Genomic DNA, 22,556 nt, shown 5'->3' on the forward strand with positions numbered 1-22,556 from the left:
GCTCCGTAGTTTACGTGAGTTTCGGTACCCTGGTTCGAACAACTCCTGCGCAACTTATCGAGATAGGATTGGGCTTGGAGGCTTGCGATTGTCCGTTCATCTGGGTCATAAAAGACCGAGAAATGTGTTTCGAGGTGGAGGTATGGCTCTCTGAGTTTGAAAGAAGAACGAGGGACCGAGGGCTTGTAATTAGAGGATGGGCACCACAAGTGATGATTTTGTCACATCCAGCGCTTGGAGGATTTATAACACACTGTGGATGGAACTCAACATTAGAGTCTGTGTCAGCAGGTGTTCCTATGATAACTTGGCCTAATTATAGCGACCAATTCTTGAACGAGAAACTAATAGTGGAAGTTTTGAGAATCGGAGTATCGCTGGGGGTAAAATCTCCGACTATATGGGGAGTCGAGAATAGGGATGTGTTGGTGAAGAAGGATGATGTAGAGAAAGCAGTACGCCATTTGTTCGCTGAAGGCAAAGAAGCTAAAGAGAGGAGGAAGAGGGCTAAGGAGTTGGCTGAAAAGGCTCAAGAGGCTGTAGAAGGAGGAACTTCTTACTCCAACCTTATGCACCTGATTCAGCACATGGAAGCAAATAATTGATCAGAGGAACACTATCACGTAGGTAGAAAATCGAAGAGCTCTTGTTTTGTCATTCTTTGAATCGTTAATGGCTGGATGAACCTCCGACTCTTGTATTTGTTCTATTCCTCTCTTCTATTGAAGTAGCTGGATATGTTTAATTATTCCGAGATCAGAAAAGGAATATAGTCAATATCTATGAAAAATTCTATATGCTCTATAATTCAAACCTAAGTTTCTCAGCACATTTCCTGACTCCTTCCATCAATAACTGTGGAAATAATTGTTGTGTACTGCAGAATCCGAAACACAACAAACGAACGAGATAGGAGCACAAATCAACAACCAAAAAACAAGCATCACACAAGCAAGACACCAATTTTACGTGGTTCGGCAATGTGCTTACGTCCATGGGGCAAGGATGTGATAGTTTTCACTAATAGAGAGATAGTACAAATAGTGATTACAATCACTCAATTTAATCTCACAAACAAAACTCTGAAATCCCTCACAAATTCTTCCAGACAAAGTGCTCAAAAGTCTCTCTTTTTGTGCCCTATTAGAAACCCTAAAACGTGTTTGTATTTATATCAAAATCGAAACCCAAACAGATCAGGAAACCGAGCCCAGGCCCAAAACCGCATCGCGATCGACCGGACTGCTTCCCGCTGTCGACCGGCCAACAGGCTGAAAACTCAGCCTACAGAAGCAACATGATTTGGTCGACCGGGCTAGAGCTCGCGGTCGACCGGTCAGGGAGCCGAAACTTCCCCCTGTTATGTGCATGAATCTGGTCGACCGGGCTTGTCCTCGCGGTCGACCGGCCAACACCCAAATGTCTGCTTTGTTTTTACTGTTCTTCGTCACCGTTTCTACAATTCTCCACCTCGGTGAAGTTTTCCCAAAATTGAACCGACCCTGATACCAATCATCCTACTCGTTGCGCCCAGTACAAAGTAACGTAGATGATATCTGTTAGAGTTGGAGGAATTATTTTTTAATGAATTTGGTTTTCACGTTTTAACGGGTAAACTGGGTCCATACAGGTTAACATTTTAAAATTTAAAGTCAAGAGTAACTAGTAATAATAGTTAGATTTAAAGAATATTTTTTTAAATATAACCGGTGTTAACAAGGGGACCTAATAGTAAATATTACTATGATTTGAGGGATGTAGTGGTGTGCAACGGTCAGTTCGGTTCGGTTTTTACCAAAATTTGAATAACCGAACCGAACCGTCTATAATTCAAAACCGACCCGAATTATTGCAAGTCAGTTCGGTGCGGTTCGGTTCGGTTTATTCGGTTCTAACTTTATCAAACTTCTTATCAAACAACAAACTGTGTTAAAGAAAAAAATATCAACAAAGTAGGAGATTATGAAGCATTAAACACTGATATAATGATATTGTTTTTAACCCATAATGATTCAGAAAATAAGTTTAGGGTTTGATTCTTTGACTCTTTGGGGACGGGTCGGGTAGGGTTTAAGATCAGAATTAGTAGTATTGCATTATATTCGGTCGGTTCAGGTTAAAAAGTTTTCAAACCGACTCGAACCGCCCTACTCATAAAACCGATTTTTTCGGGTCGGTTCGGTCGGTTCGGTCGGTTTTTTCGGTTTGGACCGAACCATGCTCAGCCCTAGAGGGATGTAATATAAATTTCCATGATTTGAGTGAGTAATTTTGAAATATTGAAGATTTGAGGGACTAATTTGGTGACGGACCCCGTTCTTCACCAATGTTGATGCCGTCGCCAATACGTGTTACGAACATGTACTCATATTAATCTTGCTAATGATATATCAGAACTTATCATAGATCTTTTCAATTAATTAGGAAGTCTATGTTATTTTTTAAATTTATTATCTTTTTTATTCTTTATGCTAGCAGATTTGATGATCTCCAATACTCTTAATTGGCTTCATTTACGGATGAACTTGACCCTGCAAACAACATTAATAAATGTGAGAAGAGCTTAATGAGATTTAATCACTAAAGAAACAGATAAAAATAGTTTGGATAAAGTTCTCTTAGAGTTTTATAAGTTTAATTTTACTACGTCATGTCTTGATGCCTATCCTATATTCCTAATTTATCTATGTTTTAAGGCATGACACATTACCTTTGTGAACCTTTGGGTTTTTACATCCTCCATCATGGGCTTTCCTTGTGTCTTAACTTTTCATAGATACAGTCATTTAGCTATGCCCGATTCAACTTCATAATTAATTCAAGAGATGTTACTTTAGAGTTTATAGAGTATATGTCAGTACCTTGTGATGCTTCGAGCAATCTTTTGTGTCATTCTACTTGTCATACCATGATGCCCTATACATTGTGTTTTAACTAGTATTTTGCTTTCAAGCAGGCACAATATCAGATGCATTTGGCAGAAATGGAAGCAAATTAATTAAATGTTTGAACATGCTTTATAGCTATGGTTTTATCCTACTGCAAACTTATTGAAATTAATTAAACGCTGCTTCGAAGGTTTTATATCAAGATCCAGTAGTAGGCCTTGATACTGAAACATAATGGGAAATTTGCTAATTGGCATGCTATTCTTTTTCTTTTTCTTTTCTTTTTCTAAACAGAGGAATGCTCTTTATCTGTTACACCAATTACATGTTGATTCTACTTCAGATTTCTGGAAAATATTAGAGGAAACTTGCCTGGAGTTCATTATATACGTGATGTAGCTGATGCTGATTCAGTGATCTCTTCATTGGTATTTATTACTGCTTCTCTTTTCATTATTTAGAGTTACTGAATTCTGAACAGAAATTTGAAAATTTTTTGTCTATGGTTCATCACATGGAGGTCACGATACCATGGATACAAGTCCTTTGGTTTTGATATTGCTGTTGAGGAGGCCCAGAGAGCGATCAATGCAGCCCATGTTGAAGCTTCAAGTGTTGAGAATGACATTGGCGTTGTCAAGTTAATGGGTCGCCACAGTGGTAAGTCTTGTGATTATGCGACATATGCATATTTGTTTCCATATAGTATTCCATGCTTATGCTTGTTTGTACGCCAAATTACCAGCTAGAAACAAGTTCATATTCCTGTTCTCAAGAGATTGCAGTTTATTTCAATTCAACAGTTTCTTTTTATTACTAAAACTAGCCATAGCAAAGTTTATTAACTGGGAGTAAGATTATTAAGACTGTGATTTAATGTACACATTCATCTTCATGTGATTCTACGATGCTTTTTTTTTACTCTTAAACCTGACATAACAGGAGTTACTTTTATGTCCTTTGATATGCAGGGTTCGTTGCAATGTATGCTACTCTCGGCAGCAGAGATGTGGTAAGCATGAGTGATCCATGTAACAACATCTCCTAGCATTAGGAGGTATGATTATGTGTGCAGGTCGAAAGAACACACACGAAAGGAGGGATGATTATGTGTGCGACTGTCCTTGTGATAATGTGTTTCATCATGCTGGTCCTCTTAATTCTCAAGTCAATATTATATTGTTACATTTGTGGACTTTTGGATTGTGTTGAACATATTATGACCTCCGGATTATATATATGTGGATTAATGAATGTTAATATTGTTGGATATTAATTGTTGGATGTGAATCAATGAACGTGAACGTGAATATTGTTGGATGTGTATCAATGAATGTGAATATTGTTGGATGTGAATCAATGATTGTGAACGTGAATATTGTTGGACGTGAATCGATAAATGTGAATATTGTTGAATATATTGTGAATATTGATAGCAACAGGTATACATTCCTAATTGAGGTGCTCAAAAAGAATTTTTTTTGGATTACATACATTGGCGACAGCCATATTCTTGTCGCCAATGAACATTGGCGACGGGACTACTTTCGTCGCTAATGTTCATTGGCAACGACTCTTGCCCTGTCGCCAATGTCCATTGGCGACGGCTTTTTCCCCATCGCCAATATTTATTAGCGATGGATGTAGTTTGTCACCAATGTTTTCTGTCACCAATACATATCTGTCGCCAATGAACATTGGCGACGGATGACCCCGTCGCCAATATTTATTGGTGACAGGATTATTGGCAACGGACTGTTCCCCGTCGCGAAAGTGTATTAGTGACGGATTTTACTGCATTGGCGACGGATTTTCCTATCGCCAATGCTCTGTTTTCTACTAGTGTCAGCATGATGAGCAAAAATATACTCTCACCGCAGTGATGAGGAAATCATCCAAGAAGTGATCGACCTAACCCCTAAAGTGTTTGATATTTGTACTCAGTATAAAATGCCATCAGGGCCCATGGAGCTAAACCCTAAGCCCAGGAATAACGATATGGGTCCATGATAACCGGTCTCAACAGGTCGGTTATTATGTCTTGTGTCAATCTGTCCCAGTTCCTAAGATAGTCCACCCTAATTAAAGATAATCGATTTGAGCCGTATCTTATCCTCAACGTACTATGTTAGGAGATATCAATTAGATACATAACCCATCTAATTGTCGACTTCTATAACTAGTCAATCTACACATATGTCGGCTATATCATCCTATGCTGGTGAGATGCTATCGCGTGGTGACACTTTCTACCTATGTAAATACCTTGTGAGTTAAGTAACTACATCAAGGACCAATTATACATCGTAACAACCTTGGCTATTAGGATGGTGAAAAATGTAGAGGTTGATTTTACCTAGAGAATTAGCACAAATATTCCTCCTATCTAAGGTAAAAACAAGCTAAGATGATGGAACTTTGACCTAGGTTCACAACTATCGACCTGAGTTAAGGATCATCTTCCTCTAAAAGCTAGTCCATTTATTTACTACTTAGGATCTTTTATCAAGTATTTGACTTATGCATCAGAGGGGCTTTGGTATCATTAATTTGACCCTTTTTTGTGTTCTTATGCTAAGCCAAATAAAATTGATTACATCCAAATGCAAAAACCGATTTCTTTCATCAATGCTAATCGAGGGGTCCTCAACAATAGAGTCCAATCTCATGGACTCAATCCTCTAACTTGATTTAGCGCATCATCAATACAATGAAATACATAATCAATCCACTAAAAACAGGTCGAGATCTATCAACTTATTGTAGATTTTAACTTCGTTAATATAAAAAAACTACAACTAATTTGTAGATCTAGGTTCATGTTGCCTCAATCCATAAAGAGTTTTGTGCAACTAATATACTTTATTTTCTTCTTCTTTAAATGTATAGCCCTGTGGTTGATCAACATAAATGATAAACGGTTAAAATATATTCTATCTAGGCTAATGTTCAGCTTGGATCTAAGAAGTGAACGCCAATAGGCTAATCACTTCAAATGGGCCAAAAGTGAAGCCCACAACAGGCTATAGCAAAGCTTGCTCAAGCAAAGCATACGAACATCGCCATATAGCCCACTTCGGCTCGGTCCAAACGAATCAAAAAAGAGCCACGCGAAGTGCACTATTTGATGTTAGTGAACTTCTCCCATAGCTATCTATGTGGGCCACATCACCCATGATTCAGAAGTAATGGCCCATCCATGTCCAAGTGAGCCTCGCCCAAATACATTCAGCGAACTTCGCCAACCAATTAATTAGCGAACTTCACCAATCATGCATTTGAGAGCTTTTCTCAAGGGGATAACCACTCCCTCTCCCCTATTGTCTCCTACTTTAATAGCTATTTAATCCACAAATAAAGACCATTACACCCCCCCCCCCCCCTCAGCCTATAAGATGAGGAGGAGATTTTTCGTTTAGGGGATCACCAAGTAACAGATTGAACACATCCATACATATGCGGAATTAATATTTTCTCTCCTTATTTATGATATCTAGTTCTAAGAGAAGACTGAGGTATCTTTCAAGTAACCAAATCAAAGATCAACAGCAAGAGACCTATTGTCTCAATTAGACCATCAACGGACACAAGATGGACGTTCCATCGGCATACAGAGAAGGACCCAAGAAATATAAATTTTCTTATTTCTCTTTTTATTCTAGTATGAGAAAATTATGATACAAAAGACTCAAAACAAGATGGATACTCCATTAGGAACTATTTTCTCCCCTAACTAGAAAATTATGTCATAGTTCGACATTAAGACCCTCGGGTCTTTTACTGAATCACTGGTGATAGAATTTGACCAAGAGAAATTCAAGGAATTTATTTCCTCAAACCAATCATCAATGACAATTGTGAGGAGTTATCACAAAATTTATTGCAGTGCAAACTTAGGGTCTAAACCGACCCCCGCATATGTAAATGCAACCTTGGCCAAAGACGGTTTGAGCTTCGCTGGAAGCTAAACGAACTTCGCCCAGAGCAAAGAAATATCGACCCTCACCTCAAGTGGAGGTCAAGATATTCTCACATCTTCTAATTCTAGATATCAGTCCATAACCCTTTTGGGGGTTCGATTTAAAGCCTTTCGTGATTTGCTCGCTATGCTTCCATGACAGAAGTAAAGAATATGGGTAACCACTTATCCAATTTCCTACAAGATAAGGACATCACTAATGATGATTCATCTGACCCCACTAAGCGAAGGTTAGGCTAATATTGTCATAAGTGATGTTCTCATGCCAAGGCCCAAAGTGGCAAAGTTGGCTCAAATCAACTTGGAACTCTTGGTGATATAAGAGAGTTCTTATCTCTAAAGAGAACTTGTCAATGTCAACATTATGCAACCCTCAATTCGACTAGACTATTGCTAGTGATGCTAATTCTATCATAGCATCAAATGTCACTCCTAGTTCGAGTCAAGAACAACAATGGATTGTCGGATATGATAGAGCGAGAAGATATTCTCCAACAAAAGGAAGCTCAAGTGAAAAACTTTAAAAGAACGATTTCAAGTTATTAGAAAAGATGCTCAGCTAGCTGATGGCAATCTCTCTACCTCATCCGAGTTCTTCAAAGGGAAAATGACAAATTATCGAATTCTACTCATAAGAAGATCAAATGCATCAAGAAGACGTAGATTCTGGACATTTAGGATCGTAAAACATCGGTGTATCCTAAGCCATGGTAGGAGGAAAAGGACCCCAAGGACCTACAAAAATAGATTAATGCTCTTTCACAGCAAATTTAGCTAAAGAAGGTTGGAATCACCTAACCTTATCCCATCAAGTGGGACATGGTTCCATATCCGATGAAGTGTAAGTCGTCGACGTTGCATACGTTTGATGGCAAAGGTCCACCGAACCAGCACATCTACTATTTCTAATAACATTCTAAAAATGTAGTGGATAATAATGCTATTAAGGCTAGACTTTTCATTGTCACCTTTCAAGGGGTAGCTTTTGACTAGTTTCAAATGGTTTCAAAATTTGCCTGAGGGATCAATTAAGTCCAGGGCTGATTTGAAATTCAAGTTCCTGTCACAATTACATGAGGAACAATCAGATTCATAGTCAAACTCCTCTTCAGGAAGCAAAGAGGAAATAAGACAGTGAGGGAATTCACAGAGCGATTCTATAGTCTAACTTTACGATGTTAAGATATGCCATTGTCGAAGCTACTCTAAACTTGTCGGCATAATTTCATAAGTCATGTAGAAGCTCATATGGGCACTGTTACGGCCTATACATGGAAAGAATTAATGGAGCAAGCTAAAAAATCAGAAAAATTATCAGAATGCTTCAACAAGTTCAAACCCCATGCCAATTTCAAGGGTAACCATGGTAAACAGGGGCGGTCCTCCCAACTAAAAGCCAAAAAGACTTTCACGATTGAGGTCAAGAAACCCGATAGCCAGAAGAGGCACCTAAGGAAGAACATTCAACGCAACTACTCCTTTAAGGACAAGCATATGGTAGCTATCTTCTATGTCCTCAGTAAGGGTAATCGGCTTAAGCTTCCTAAAGCCTAGCGCCCTGAAGAAATTAGAAAGATTGACGATGTCAACTACTATCTGTACCACATCACAATGAAGAACTATTGCATCCTTAAGAATAAAATACAAACATTTGTTGTGTCAGGAATCCTCAAGATTAAGCCTGAGCAAAAAAAGTCACTGCCAATATGATGACTCTTTAATTTAGCTCACTATAAAAAAATACGTCTATGATGATGGTTCTTGGGGTGCGGTTTAGAATCGTTCCCTTTGCTGCTTAAGGGAACGGTTCTATGACGGTTCTAACCATCACAAGAAAGTCTATGAAAATGCTTTAAAATAAATCATTGGGGTTGAACTAGGTTGTAATAAAATTTTGTAATGAGCTAAAAGGACGGTTTTATTATAGGCTTTATGTTTGTGCCCAAACTCTAACCAAAAAGCAATTATATTATTCTCTCATATTTTTTACTCTTCACCTGATCAACAACAACTCCCTAACCTCTTCTCGTTAAGCTCTAGGGTTTTCTTGCTATTGTCTCCTAGACTGAACAAAATCTGTTGCCTCTCCTTCACAACCGCTCATCCGCCGACCACCTCGACCTCATTTCCTCCTCTCCTCATCTCCCCCATTTGCCGCCTCTCCTTCACTTCCTCTCATTTGACACCTCTGCTTGTTGGTTGAGTTCAAGGCCATCACCTCTTTAGCATCTTGTGATTGGGGTACTTAGCTCTCTCCTTTTTAATCATCAAACCCTAAAGTTTCAATTTTTCTTTTTCTATATTTAACAAAATTTTTATTTAATTTTACAAATTAGGGCATTCTTGTCTCAGTTGGTCTTGAAATTGATTGAAAATTCTACATCTTTAGTTGACAAGGTAAATCCTCAAATTCAAATTAGTTTATTTTCTTAATTTTTTCCAAATTAGTTTGATTTGATCATTGATGAGAGGCAAGTGACTACGTTTGCCTAATTTGTGCTAAGTAATCGAGGAAATAGTAGGTGATCATGATAGTATTTTTGGATGGAAAATTGGCCGTCGTAATTTGTAGTTCATGACATTTAAATAATGTAAATCTGTCTGCAATTGATTTACTTCATAATTGTTTGTCCATGATTACCTTCACTGAGCTTATTATGCTACTCTTTTTACCAAATGAGTAACACAAGACTAAGTTGAAGAAAACAAAATTAGCAAAATGTTTTGGTTACATTGATTTCTTAACGATTATACCTGAATTTTACTGTCCAACGTTTGGTCAAATGAGGATCTGAATCAGTGACTCTATCTGAACCCTGAGCTTGAGAACCTATTAATTGAACATCTGGGTTTAAAAACTCAAATCTAATATACAAACTTGCACTCGATGTTGAGCTTTCAAGCTAGAAGAAAAACAAAGCAGACTACATAAATTACAACATTATATATGTTTTATACGAAAGCATACTCACATGAAAAATTAGTTTCTAAGTAACACATAATTTAGGGTCTAACTGAAAAAGTAGAAAAAGAGAACAAGGATCTATTACTGAAGAAGACATCGGGTACAACAAATCCTAGAGAAGTCACAAACAACTAAGACCGATCGTATTTATGAATGCTAATATTAACAACAAAATATAGCTAACACATTGCATAAGTGATAAATCTTGGTATGTATCAAGGGGTGCTTTTTAAATCCACAAAGAATAATCTATTTTGTTAAGTGGAGTAGTTTTAATTGTTTTTTATTTTCAAGTTTGTCCATTGCATAGGTTCTATAGGAAAGGTAAAATGTGGGATATTTCTTGGGATTTTTAGAAATCTTGACTACCATAAGGGTAGAATACTAAAATATGGGTTTTCTGAAATAATAGTAATAGATCGTGTTATGCATGATCAGTTGAATAGGTTCGTTACTATTAAGTTATTCGCACTTGTTATATTATTCAAATGGACGAATGTGATAACCTACTTGCTCAGTGGTTGTGAGCTTCAATCTATTTATACTTAAGATAATATATTTTATTGTCAAGAATTGTTGGTATTTGGTTGAGCCATATTGTTTCTCTTTTTATCTATTATATTTGCATTTGTTAGAATTTTTTTTGCTCATCGTCTATGACAAAAATAAAACCCAAACTTAATATATCTCATTTACTTGCTATGATTGTATCCTCACAGTCTTACATGGGCTCTATAATGATAAGTTTCAGTTCTTTGAACAAAATATGAAATAAAGAAATATTCAATTTTTTAGATCTAAACATAAGTTTTAGTTTATTTATACTATTCTTAAAAAAACAGCTATGCTTGGGAGAGGCTAGTCATATAAAATAACTTTCAAACTCTTCATTTGATTGATTATTATACATTATTAGTAAGTGGATATCTCAATATATTTATTTTTCTCTAGCAATACAAGTTATAGATAGAAATAAAGGTTAGATGTATAATACTTCTCATGTAAGTGCCGAATACATTGAAAAAGTGAATGACTTTCTTGATTGAGCATTTGCAAGAGCAGCTAAAGGGAATAGAATATGATGTCCTTGTCATGGCTACTATAATCGTTGTTGCCATTAGTGAAATATTGTCTTCGATCACTTGATTATCATGGAATTTATAAATAATTTTTACAAATGGGTTTTCCATGGTGAGGATTTGCCATCAAGATTGAACGTCCATAACGAGAGTGATGATGATGATGCACGTACTCATGATGATGTAGGCGCACTACTGTTGATGTAGGCCGATTAGTACATGATATTTTTAGGGGCATTATAAAGAGTTTCCAAATAACAAGGAAGAAGGCATAAAGGAAGGCTGAGAGGAATTGACCGAGGATGATAAGAAATTTTACAAGTTAGTTGAATAAGGTCAGCAACAGTTATTCCCAAGATGCAAAACTCTTTCCAAACTCTCTTTTATAATTTGATTATATCTGCATAAGTGCAGCATATGTGCATACATGAATTAAGCAATGTGGCGTTTGATGATTCTTTGACCCTGTGGAGGGAAGCAATTCTAGACGTAAAGCTACCAAAGTCTTTTTATGAAGCAAAAAGAATTGTCAATGATTTGAGTATTGATTATGAAAATATACATGCTTGCCAACGATTGCATGCTATTCTATGAAAATATAAATGGGAAGCTGAATGAGTGTAGTAGTTATGATGCTTCTCGGTGGAAGCCAAAGAAGGATGATGTAGCAAATGATTCTAATCAACCATCAAAAATGGTGCATAACGTTCTAGTAAAGGCTTAGAGGTACTTTCATTTAAAATCTAGAGTTCAAAGACTATTTATGTGTTCTCAAACAGCTAAATGTATGAGCTGGCATTCAAAGGAGAACATCCAGGATAGAATTCTAAGGCACACGACTAATGACAAAACTTGGAAAGACTTTAATGAAAAGCATTCAGAGTTCGTATTAGAATCTTGTAACGTGAGATTAGGGCTGATTAGTGATGGATTTAATCCCTTTCGAACAATGAGTATTGTGCATAGTACATGGCCAGTTATGTTAATCAACTATAATTTACCACCATGGATGTGCTTGAAAGCAAAATATTTTATTGTATATCTACTTATTCCAAGTCCTCGATCCCCTAGCAACAACATTGACATATACTTGTAGCCACTAATTGATGAGTTGAAAGAGTTATAGGAAGTTAGATCGCGTACATATGATGCTTCCATCAAACAATCATTTCAATTGCGTGTAGCTTTGCTTTGGATAGTTAGTAACTTTCCAGGATACCCAAATTTATTAGAATGGAGTACTAAAGGTAGGTTGGCTTGCCCTTGTTGCAATTATTGTACATGCTTTGAGCATTTAAAATATAGCAAGAAGATGTGTTACATAGGCTGTCGTAGATTTTTAAAAGACAATCACCCATAGCGATTTAATAAAAGATCATTAAATAGTGACATTGAGCTTAGAAAAGAACCATAATCATTGTGTGGGACTAAAATTATAGATGAAATATTTGATTTTGCAATGAATTTGGAAAGAAGCAGAAGAAAAGAGAAGATAACAATTGTTCGTGGAAGAAAAGGTCAATATTTTTTAATTTGCCTTATTGTGAGCATAATAGATGTCAGCATATGCTAAATTTAATACATATTGAGAAGAATGTGTGTAACAGTGTTGTTAGCATATTGTTAGATATTCCAAGAAAGATGAAGGATCATGTTAAAGCTCGTTTTGACTTACAAGAAATTAGCATAAGACGAGATCTTCACCCTGTGAAGTCAGATGACAGTTGGCGTGTTCCATTTATTAAAGCTTGCCTTTTTATGACAACACGGGAGAAAGAAATATTTTACAAAGAGTTGAAGGTTGCAAAATCGCCTCATGGTTGTGAATCAAATATCTCAAGATGTGTAAATGGGAGGGAGTAGAAATGTGACGCTCTACGGTTTCACACAAGGCTGCAATTCTAGGTGAACCCAGTGATGTCAAACCTGCAATACACCCACACAATGCAACAACACGTTTCACCATCACCATAATATATCTCTAGTGTAATCAAACATAAGAAGTGCACGTACAAAGTAGTAAAATAAAGATAATAATGCAATGAACATGATATAGTGAAAAAGATATCCAAATAATCATAATCATGTTCCAACTGAGTAAAATGAAGTACAGCCGATAAACTAAAACAAATGTGAAATATTTCTATAAATAGAGTCAAATGAAATAGTATTAAGGCACTAAGCCTTTCCAAAATGAAATACAACTCTAAATGTCTGACAACAAATAATAAACTATTGTGGAGTTCTAAATAACTACTAATAATAAATAATGATAGAAGCTAAACTGCATCTCCATCAACCTGCGACTTTCTGGACGCCTGGCTCACTGTTTGAAAAGAGGGGAAAACAACGAGCGTCAAAGCGCTAGCGAGAACATCTCCACCGCCCACATAGGGAAGGGGTAGGTGTAGGAAAATACAAGTTTATATATATATATATATATAGATAATCATCTATCCTGAACTAAGAGGAGATTGATATTTAGAAATCCACAACACGAGAATAGATACATCGAGCGAAATAATCCAAATAAGGAAACCCTCATGTATATACCTTGTATCTCAAATTTTAAATCACTAAATACCAACTCTAAATCCTATGAAATAAACAATAAATAAAAGACAATACTATACCAAACCTCATCAGTACAAGTCATGTCAAATATCTCACCCTACCCTTGGGTAGGTGGCGCAGTCATACGTATACTAATCCGATAAAGGAAATTCACATAGAAAATATTGTGTATGACAACCTCAGTATGGTACCCTACTCTTGGGTAACTAATATAGCAACATGAATATTATCTGTAAAATCCTCTATCTGAAACAACGATGCTTTTGTAAGGCGCTTACATTATCCTGTGGCATCAACCACCTTACTCAATCGCCCTGCGGAATAGGCATATCCTCTATTCCGGAAAACTATTATGCACAACGGAGTGTAGTCTACTGCGGCCTCATTGTAGTATACCAACTAACCACCCTAAGTGTAGTCTATCACGGTCTCATTGCGATATACTAACAAACCCACTCAAGCATCCAACTATCATAAAATGCAATATACGTTACTCTTTATTAAGAAAAAAAATCAAAATATATGTTACACCCCTCAACAGCTTATACGAAAGAAAACTCAATACATGTACACCAGTGGTCAAGCACGCATCTCAATGTGCGGATCCTAACTTCATATTCATGACAAATTCTCGTGCTAAAAAAAATTCACAAACATATTACTGCTTAGTCGACCAAAACCTACATCGGTCGACTAGCAGTGACATGCACAAAACGTGCATGAAAACTGGTAGTGGCCGGTTGATCAAAGCACCCCGTTGGTCGACTAGCCAAATGAAAACTGAAAGGTAGAAAGTGGAATTCGGTCGATTGATCATGCCGATCGGTCGACCGATGCTTGTGCAGATTGGCTCTACAGGTTTTGTTTGTAAGAAACAATTCAAAAATTTTCTTAATAAATACCTGTATAAAACTTATTTAACATAATCAGGGTTTATTCAACTACAAGAAAACAATATTATTATATTTCAGGGGATACTAACAATCCTAGCATGTTCATATCAGTGAAATCATCTTGAAAACTATAAAACTCAACAAAATTTATATTAAATCACATTTAAAATTCAAAACCCACATCTAGAAATCCGTTATATATCTTGTTAAATCAAAAGGTTAGATCTTTTCATCATACTGTTCAAGAAGTGATCTTTATATTTAAAATAGATTTTAAAATAAATCAAATACTGAAATAAAACCCAAAAAATAGGGGATGGGTTTGGAGGGGATGAAACTCGCCTCAAAATGTCGTGCTAAAGTTCCAAACACGTGCGAGCACAATCCTCCTACACCAACGTTGCGGATCTCGTCCTCCTCTCGAGTTTTTCTTCACAAAGTTCTCAAAAATTTTGCAAAAATAGGATCTAGAGATTTGAGGGGAGAGGGAGGCTACTAGGGTTCTTAGATGTTGATAAAAGAGAGGAAGGAACTCGAAAAACATGTATTTATATACTCAAACCTGAACCAAAACAATAAAACCCCAAACCAACACAGACTAGGAAACCTCCTGTCGGTCAACTGATGGCTTGCCATCTGTCAACTGATGAGCTCCTATCAGTTGACTGATTGGCAATCATCCGTCAACCAACCCGAGGCTTTTTTCAGCCTACAGGTTTTGCATGTGTGTGCATGTTTTCACTTGTGTTGTGCATGTTTAAAACTTGTATGTTTTCACTTGTGTTGTGCATGTTTAAAACTTGTATACTCTCATATATACACTTAATTGATCTCAAATCAATTACTACCATACTCATTCATCAATAAATAATATTTATCATAATATAACTCATTTGTTACTATTTACCATAGTATTTTTAGAAATTTTTGAGTTTTACATTCACCCCCTCCCCCCCCCCCCCCCCCCCCCCTCCCCTAAAGGAATTTCACCCTTGAAATTCTGTAATCATATCTTAGAGATTATAAATACGAGAAAAAGCATGTTGAGGGGATAATCCAGAAAAAGAAACCCTCACATACACATCTCGTACCATTAATCTTTAGATATGAAACACAAGCAATATTTATACTTAACAATGTAGAATGTAAATACTCTTACTTAACCCCTAATTAAATGGAACTAGTACGTCAGGCGAAAAATCAAAACAAGGAGCCCCCATGTATATATCATATGTTCCGAATGATTAGGAGCTAAGTGTAAATACCCACATTCCAGCGTTAAGTATAAATGCGGCTATGCAGATAAATACTAACACAAACAATATCATAGCTAACATTATACCTGCTCAAACAGGTGTGGGTAGTCGCGACGCATATCCTCCTCACGCTCCCAAGAGGCCTCCTCAGCTCCTTTCTGGTTCCACTGAACTTTAACCAAAGGAATAACCTTATTTCTAAGTCTCTAGTCCTCTATTGAAAGAATGCGAACTGGGATCTCATTGGTGATCAAATCAGCCTGAAGCTCTAAGTCTGGCACATCAAACACTCTCTGCTACTCCTCATCGCGTAAGTGCTTCTTAAGTATCAAAATATGAAAAACATCGTGCACTCCGGACATCAACGTTTGAAGATCTAGTCGGTATGAAATAGCTCCAACACGTTCAATAATCCTAAATGGTCCAATGTATCTCGGGGTAAGCTTTTCTTATCTGCCAAATCATTGGACACCCTTCATAGGTGATACCTTCAACAGCACAAAATCTCCAACCTAGAACTCTAAAGGTCGTCGCCTCTGATCCGCGTAACTCTTTTGCCGACTCTAGGCTGTAAGAATACGCTCTCAAATCAATGCTATCTTCTTTGAAGTCTGTCTAACCAAATATGATCCAAGTAATAAGTTGTCCTCCAGTTCTGCCCAACAAATCAGAGATCTACAAGGCCTCCAATACAACACCTCATAAGGAGCCATACCTATCGTCGATTAATAACTGTTATTATATACAAACTCAATCAATAAAATATGATCCTCCCAGCTACCTTGGAAAATCGATAACACATGCCTGCAACATGTCCTCCAAAACCTGGTTGATTCTCTCTGTCTGGCCATCTGTTTGCGGGTAGAAAACACTACTATATGGTAGCTGGCTACCAAAAGAATTCTGGAAGCTCTTCCCGAAATGTGAAGTGAAAACTGAGCCATGATCCGATACAATCGCCTTTGGAACTCCATGCAAATGTACTATATCTTAGATGAAAATCCTCACATAAGTCTCCATCATGTAGGTCGTCTTAACTGCCAAGAAGTTCGCTAACTTCGTCAATCGATCAATAATCACCCAAATCGAATCGTTCCCTTTGTTAGACCTCAGCAAGCCTACAATGAAGTCCATCGAGTTATCTGCCCACTTCTACTCAGGAATGGGTAAAGGCTGTAGGGTTCCCGCGGGTCTCTGATGTTCTGCCTTCACTTGCTGATAGATAAATCATTTCGCTACATACTCCACAATATCCTTACACATGCTGCTCCACCAAAAATATTTCTTCAGGTCCTTATACATTTTTGTTGTGCCTGAATGCACTGTGTACCTAGTGCGATGTGCCTCATCAAATATTTCCTTCTTGAACTGCGGAATATCCAATACCACTAGTCAGCCTTTCATTTGAAGGCCCCCATCTGATCCAATTGTCCAATCTGCCTTGGGTTCTTTGGAAATCTTCCCCTTTCGGGTTTGAATCCGAGAGTCCTTCACCTAAGCACTGATCACTCTATTAGTCCACCACGGCTGTATGGTTATATCTCCTAAAAATGCACTGCTCTCACCAATCTCCGGCCTAAAATCAAATTGACTAAGAGTGAGAAGATCTTGATACAATGAGCACCTCAAAGCTGCAAGCCCATGATAACGCTTCTTACTTAACGTGTCTGCTACAACGTTCGCCCTTCCCGGATGGTACTGAAGTGAAAACTCATAATTAATGAACTTGACCTATTGTTGTTGCCTCTGGTTGAGTTTCTGTTGAGAGAATAGGTACTTCTGACTCTGATGGTTTGTAAACAGTTCAAACTGAACTCTATAAAGATAATGTCTCTACATCTTAAGTGCGAAGACTACCGTTGTTAACTCTAAGTCGTGGGTGGGATAATTCTACTCATGAGTCCTCAGCTACTGTGAAATGTAAGCTACTACTCTCTAGGTCTGCATCAAAACACCTCCTAATCCTGACAAAGATGCATCCATGTAGTCAACAAAAGTCTTATCACTGCTCGGAATGATCAAAACCGGTGACGTAGTCTACTTGGTGTCTAAAGTCTCAAAGGCCTTCTAGCACTCTAGTCCCTAAACAAACTGTACACCCTTCTTCGTAAGGCGTGTCAACAGGGTAGCAATCTTGAAAAAGTTCTGGATGAACTTCCTGTAATAGCAAGCAAGTCCTAAAAATCTACAAATCTCTGTAAGGGTCTTCGGCGGCTCCCAATCAAAAACTGCCTCCACTTTGGCTGGATCAACTGTAATGCCCGCCTTGCTAATGATATGACCCAAAAACTGACTTCTGAAAGCCAAAATTTATACTTGCTAAACTTAGCATACAACTGGTGCTCCCACAAAGTCCGCAACGCCAGACAAAGGTGCTGCCCATGCTCAGCTTCTAATCTTGAATAGATGAGGATATCATCGATGAAAATAATCACAAATTTGTCCAAATATGAACGAAAAACCCGGTTCATCAAATCCATGAATACTGCGGGTGCATTGGTTAGCCCAAATAGCATAACAAGGAACTCAAAAGACCCATATCGAGTCAAAAAGACGGTCTTGGGAATATCCATTACTCGAACCCACAACTGATGATAGCCAGAACGAAGATCAATCTTTAAGAAATATTACGCTCCCTGCAACTGGTCGAATATGTCATCAATCCTTGATAGTGGATACCTGTTCCAGATAGTGACCTTATTCAACTCATGATAATCGATGCATAATCGAAGGTTGCCATCTTTCTTCTTCCCGAAAAGGACCGGTGTTCCCCACATCTAACTGAGATATAAGACCCTGAGTTTGTATAAAACTTATTCAACTTCGATCAATAAAACCCTGAGATATAAGCTCATCTAACTGAGTTTGTAGCCCCCTCATCTCAGCAGCTGTTATACGATAAGATGCATAGGAAATCGGTGTTGTGCCTAGCTACAACTTGATGCAGAACTCAATCTTTCTCACTAGAGGCAATACTGGTATGTCCAGAAAGACATCTTGATACTCTGAGATGACTCTGGTCTCACTCAAATTTACACCTGATCTCGAAAGAATACCTCCTCGACATATTCCAGAAATGACTCTACAAACTGGTTGCTCTATGAGGTTGCTACAACTAACTTAGTCCCATCGGACGCTCACAAACTAACTATTTTTACAAAACAGTCGATACTGACGTAGTAGGATGATAACCAATCCATACCAAGAATAACAACAAACTCGGACATACGCAATACAACCAAAATCGACAATGAACTCAGACTCGTCTAAGCTGATAATGCATCTCCTACATATACTCTCTAAGAGGGATACCTCTCCCAAAGGAGTAGAACCTGACAGAGGAATATCTAAAGGCTGTGTTACAAGCTGTAGTCTAATCATGAAAGCATAGGAGATAAAACAATGCGAAGCTCCTGAATCAAAAAGAATACGGGCTGGGAAGGAGTTCACAAGGAACGTACCTTCCACTACGGCCCTGCTCGTACCGTGGTCACGCGGTATTACTGCGTACACTTTGCCTGAAGTTGTGGTCTATTGTACTAAAGGATCTACGATATACGGGACTATCTGTCTCTGAGGAATCTCCTGGATAGCTCGCACCTGCCCTTCAATCATCGAAACTGCTAGTGGTGCCTCAAGTCTCAGCTGCTAACCCTGACGTCGGCCTTGTCCACGGTTCTACTACTGCTGACCTGATTCTTGCCCTGCTGGCCTCTTGCTGGTGAGCTGCGGCACTCTGTGGCTCTGTGTCCAATTATATGGCAGTTATAATAAGCACCCTAAAACTTAAGCTACGGTGGTACTCTCTGATCATGCTATGGTCCCTTCTTATAGGGACCCTGCTGCTGTGAACCCTTGCCTTGCTGCTGGGGTCCTCCAGGTCCTGAAAATGGTCTCTTTCACTTTCTCTTGTCTCGGACTATCCTGCTTTAAATTTCCATTCCTTGCCCTTCTGGAACATAGCCGTCTCAGTCTACTGTGATATGGAGGCATCGGCAACCTCCCGCACTGAATGAAATTGCCATGATACTAAGTAGCGATGTAAGCTCGGGTGAAGTCCTATCAAGAACATTTGAGCCTGATGCTCTCCAGTCTACCACATACTCGTGAACCTGAACAAACCCACAAAATTTCTCTCATAATCAGCTATAGTCATATCTCCCTGCTCTAACCGGGCTAACTCCAACACTTTCCTAGCCTTTGCTGCTGCTGACACTTACTGCTCATCAATGAAGTAGATGAAGTCCTCCCAGGTGAATGTCATATGCTGCTCTGGAGTGAACTTAAGTCGATACCAACCTCCGGTGTCACCCTTAAGGCTGAATGCTACTAGCCTCTACTTCTGTACTTTGTCCACATTAAGCATATCTAATATATTCCCCACATCTTCCTTCCACTTGTGCGTCGCAGGTAAATCCGATGTGCCATGAAACTCTGGTGCTCTCATCTTCTAGTATCTCTCCACCAGACAGAGCCAAGCCTCCTGCTCTGTGGCCCTATCAACAGCTAGTGGTGGTGTGACTGTTGGGGACTCCTCTGCAATAGGTACATGAACTGCTAGTCACGGCACCACTGGAGGTGGTGTCACTGGCGGAACCTAATTCGCCATCGGCTCCTTAATCATTGTTAACCGAGTTGCAAGTAGTGCTATGAGGTTGATCAGATAATGTAGAGCCTGCCGCTGCTCGGGCTCTACATCATCTTTCCTAGCTCCCTGAGTATAGGTTCCTCTTCGACCACGTCCTTGTCCTGACATTTGAAATTTTAGGAGGGGAGCTTATTAGACATAGTAAATTTGACATCTAGAAAAATAACGTAACATATAACAATAGGTAAATCGTATCACATATTATTCATGCAAATACTTTTGAATCAAGTAAGATAGTTATCATAAAAATAATTTTGTAATTTTTGAGGTATACGTATAACGTCCTCACTCAATCTAGGAATTCCTAGCAGACTCTATACATGAATCCTAGGAAACTCTATCCTAGCTCCACGACACGATACATGATGATCCTCAAGATGTTGAAACTAAATCTCTGATACCAACTGTGACGCACCTCGATTTCACACATGGTTGTAGTTCAAGATGAACCCAAGGATGTCAAACCTGCTATGCACCCACACAGTGCAACAATACATTTTACCATCACAGTAATATCTCTCTAGTGGAATCAAACACAAGAAGTGCAGGTATAAGAAAGATAAAATAAAGATAATAATGCAATGAACATGATATAGCGAAAGGATATCCAAATAATCATAACCATGTTCCAATTGAGTAAAATAAAGTATAACTGATAAACTAAAACAAATATGAAATATCTCCATACATAGAGTTAAATAAAATAGTATTAAGGCACTAAGCCTTTCCAAAATGAAATAAAACTCTAAATGTCTCACAACAAATAATAAAGTACTGTAGAGCTCTAAATAACTACTAGTAATAAATAATGATGGAAGCTAAACTGCATCTCCACCAATCTACGACTCTCCGGATGCTTGGTTCGCTGCCTGAAAAGAGGGGAAAACAACGAGCGTCAAAGTGCTAGCGAGAACATCTCCATCGCCCCCAGGAAAAAGGGGTAGGTGTAGGAAAAATACAAGTTAGTATATATATATATATATATATATATATATATATATAAAATCATCTATCTTGAACTAAGAGGAGATTGATATTTAGAAATTCACAACACGAGAATGGGTACGTCGAGCGAAATAATCCAAATAAGGAAACTGTTCGCGATGAAATTTGATTTCTTTGAGGAATTCATTAAAACTTCAAGCGTTTACAACGAATTCAAAAGAGGGGTCTTGTTATAAGATCTCTCTATACAAAGGAAATTAAAAAATTACAACTTTTTAGAAAACACACGTAGAGACATCGTTTATCAGTACTTTGCTTGCGTGGAATCTTTGTTGGTGACGGGGTTTATCCGTGGACTACCAAATGATCTGATCCAATTGATTTCATTGCCTCACGAAAGAGACAAGAAATTGAAATGAATATCTCAGCAACAATGAGATAAAACTCTTCTCAAGGTCACAGCAACGGTGGATGAACGAGGTTGAAGTGGTTGCAGATCTATCGAACTCCCATCCTTTTTGTCAAAGAACACACCAAGAACTTGCTTCCTCCTTGCTGAAATTCATGCTCCTCACTCTCCAATTCGACATGGCTTCACCGTTGCTCCAAAATTCCCCCTCTGAATGAAGGCCCTAGGGTTATATTTATAGGCTTCGGAAGCTCTATTTTTTGAATAAGAATGAACGATTTGATCTTATCCTTAGTTGTAACCACTTAACCACGTTCAAAAATAGCCCCAAATCAGTTGGAGAGGCTGTGGAATCAAGAAATCTCAAAATCTTATCAAAAAATAGGTTTTCGGGTGGTTAACAGGCGAAAAACAACATTTCTAGGTATGAGATGTCGTTGGCAATTCTCTGTTATTTTTCCTCTAATTATTTCATCCAGTCTCAGAATGAATCAATTCAAGATGCGTTGGAAAACTGGATAAGAGCTCTACAACTTTTGTCTTTTGATCTTAGTCAGATCCGAAATGTGTGAGACATTATTGATGCCCTGCAGGTGTGAAACAACCTGGACCGTCTCGGTTGTTTTGGTTCTAAGTTGAAATACACATGAAGTGAGTAAAACAGGAGTGGCACTTCATTCTTTGTGGGTGAAACGTAACTCCCGGTCATGTCGTTTCTACGTTATTTTGCTATCCCTTTGACTCGTATGCTTTGCCAACTTGCTTCATGCGCTTGTTAGCTTTGCTACAGCATCATATAATCCTCATTGACTTGGATAATAACGTTTATCATCTTTTCTCAGTCTCGAGCTATATACGGGAACCTATAGGTAATTTTTTAATGCCTATAGATACCCCCTCCAAAGTATTTTAGTCTTGTT

General features: G+C 38.1%; 1 protein-coding gene across 1 annotated transcript in view; it reads left to right on the forward strand.

The window, feature by feature from the left end:
- Positions 1-753, forward strand: part of LOC109836570 (UDP-glycosyltransferase 73E1-like) — a 1,536-nt gene extending 783 nt beyond the window's left edge. The window contains exon 2 of the mRNA XM_020404514.1: positions 10-753. Coding sequence (XP_020260103.1) covers positions 10-605 — 596 coding nt within the window. The 3' untranslated portion in view covers positions 606-753. The remainder of the gene's footprint in view (positions 1-9) is intronic.

Source organism: Asparagus officinalis, chromosome 1 (assembly GCF_001876935.1).
Source record: "Asparagus officinalis chromosome 1, Aspof.V1, whole genome shotgun sequence".
NCBI classification, from domain to species: domain Eukaryota; kingdom Viridiplantae; phylum Streptophyta; class Magnoliopsida; order Asparagales; family Asparagaceae; genus Asparagus; species Asparagus officinalis.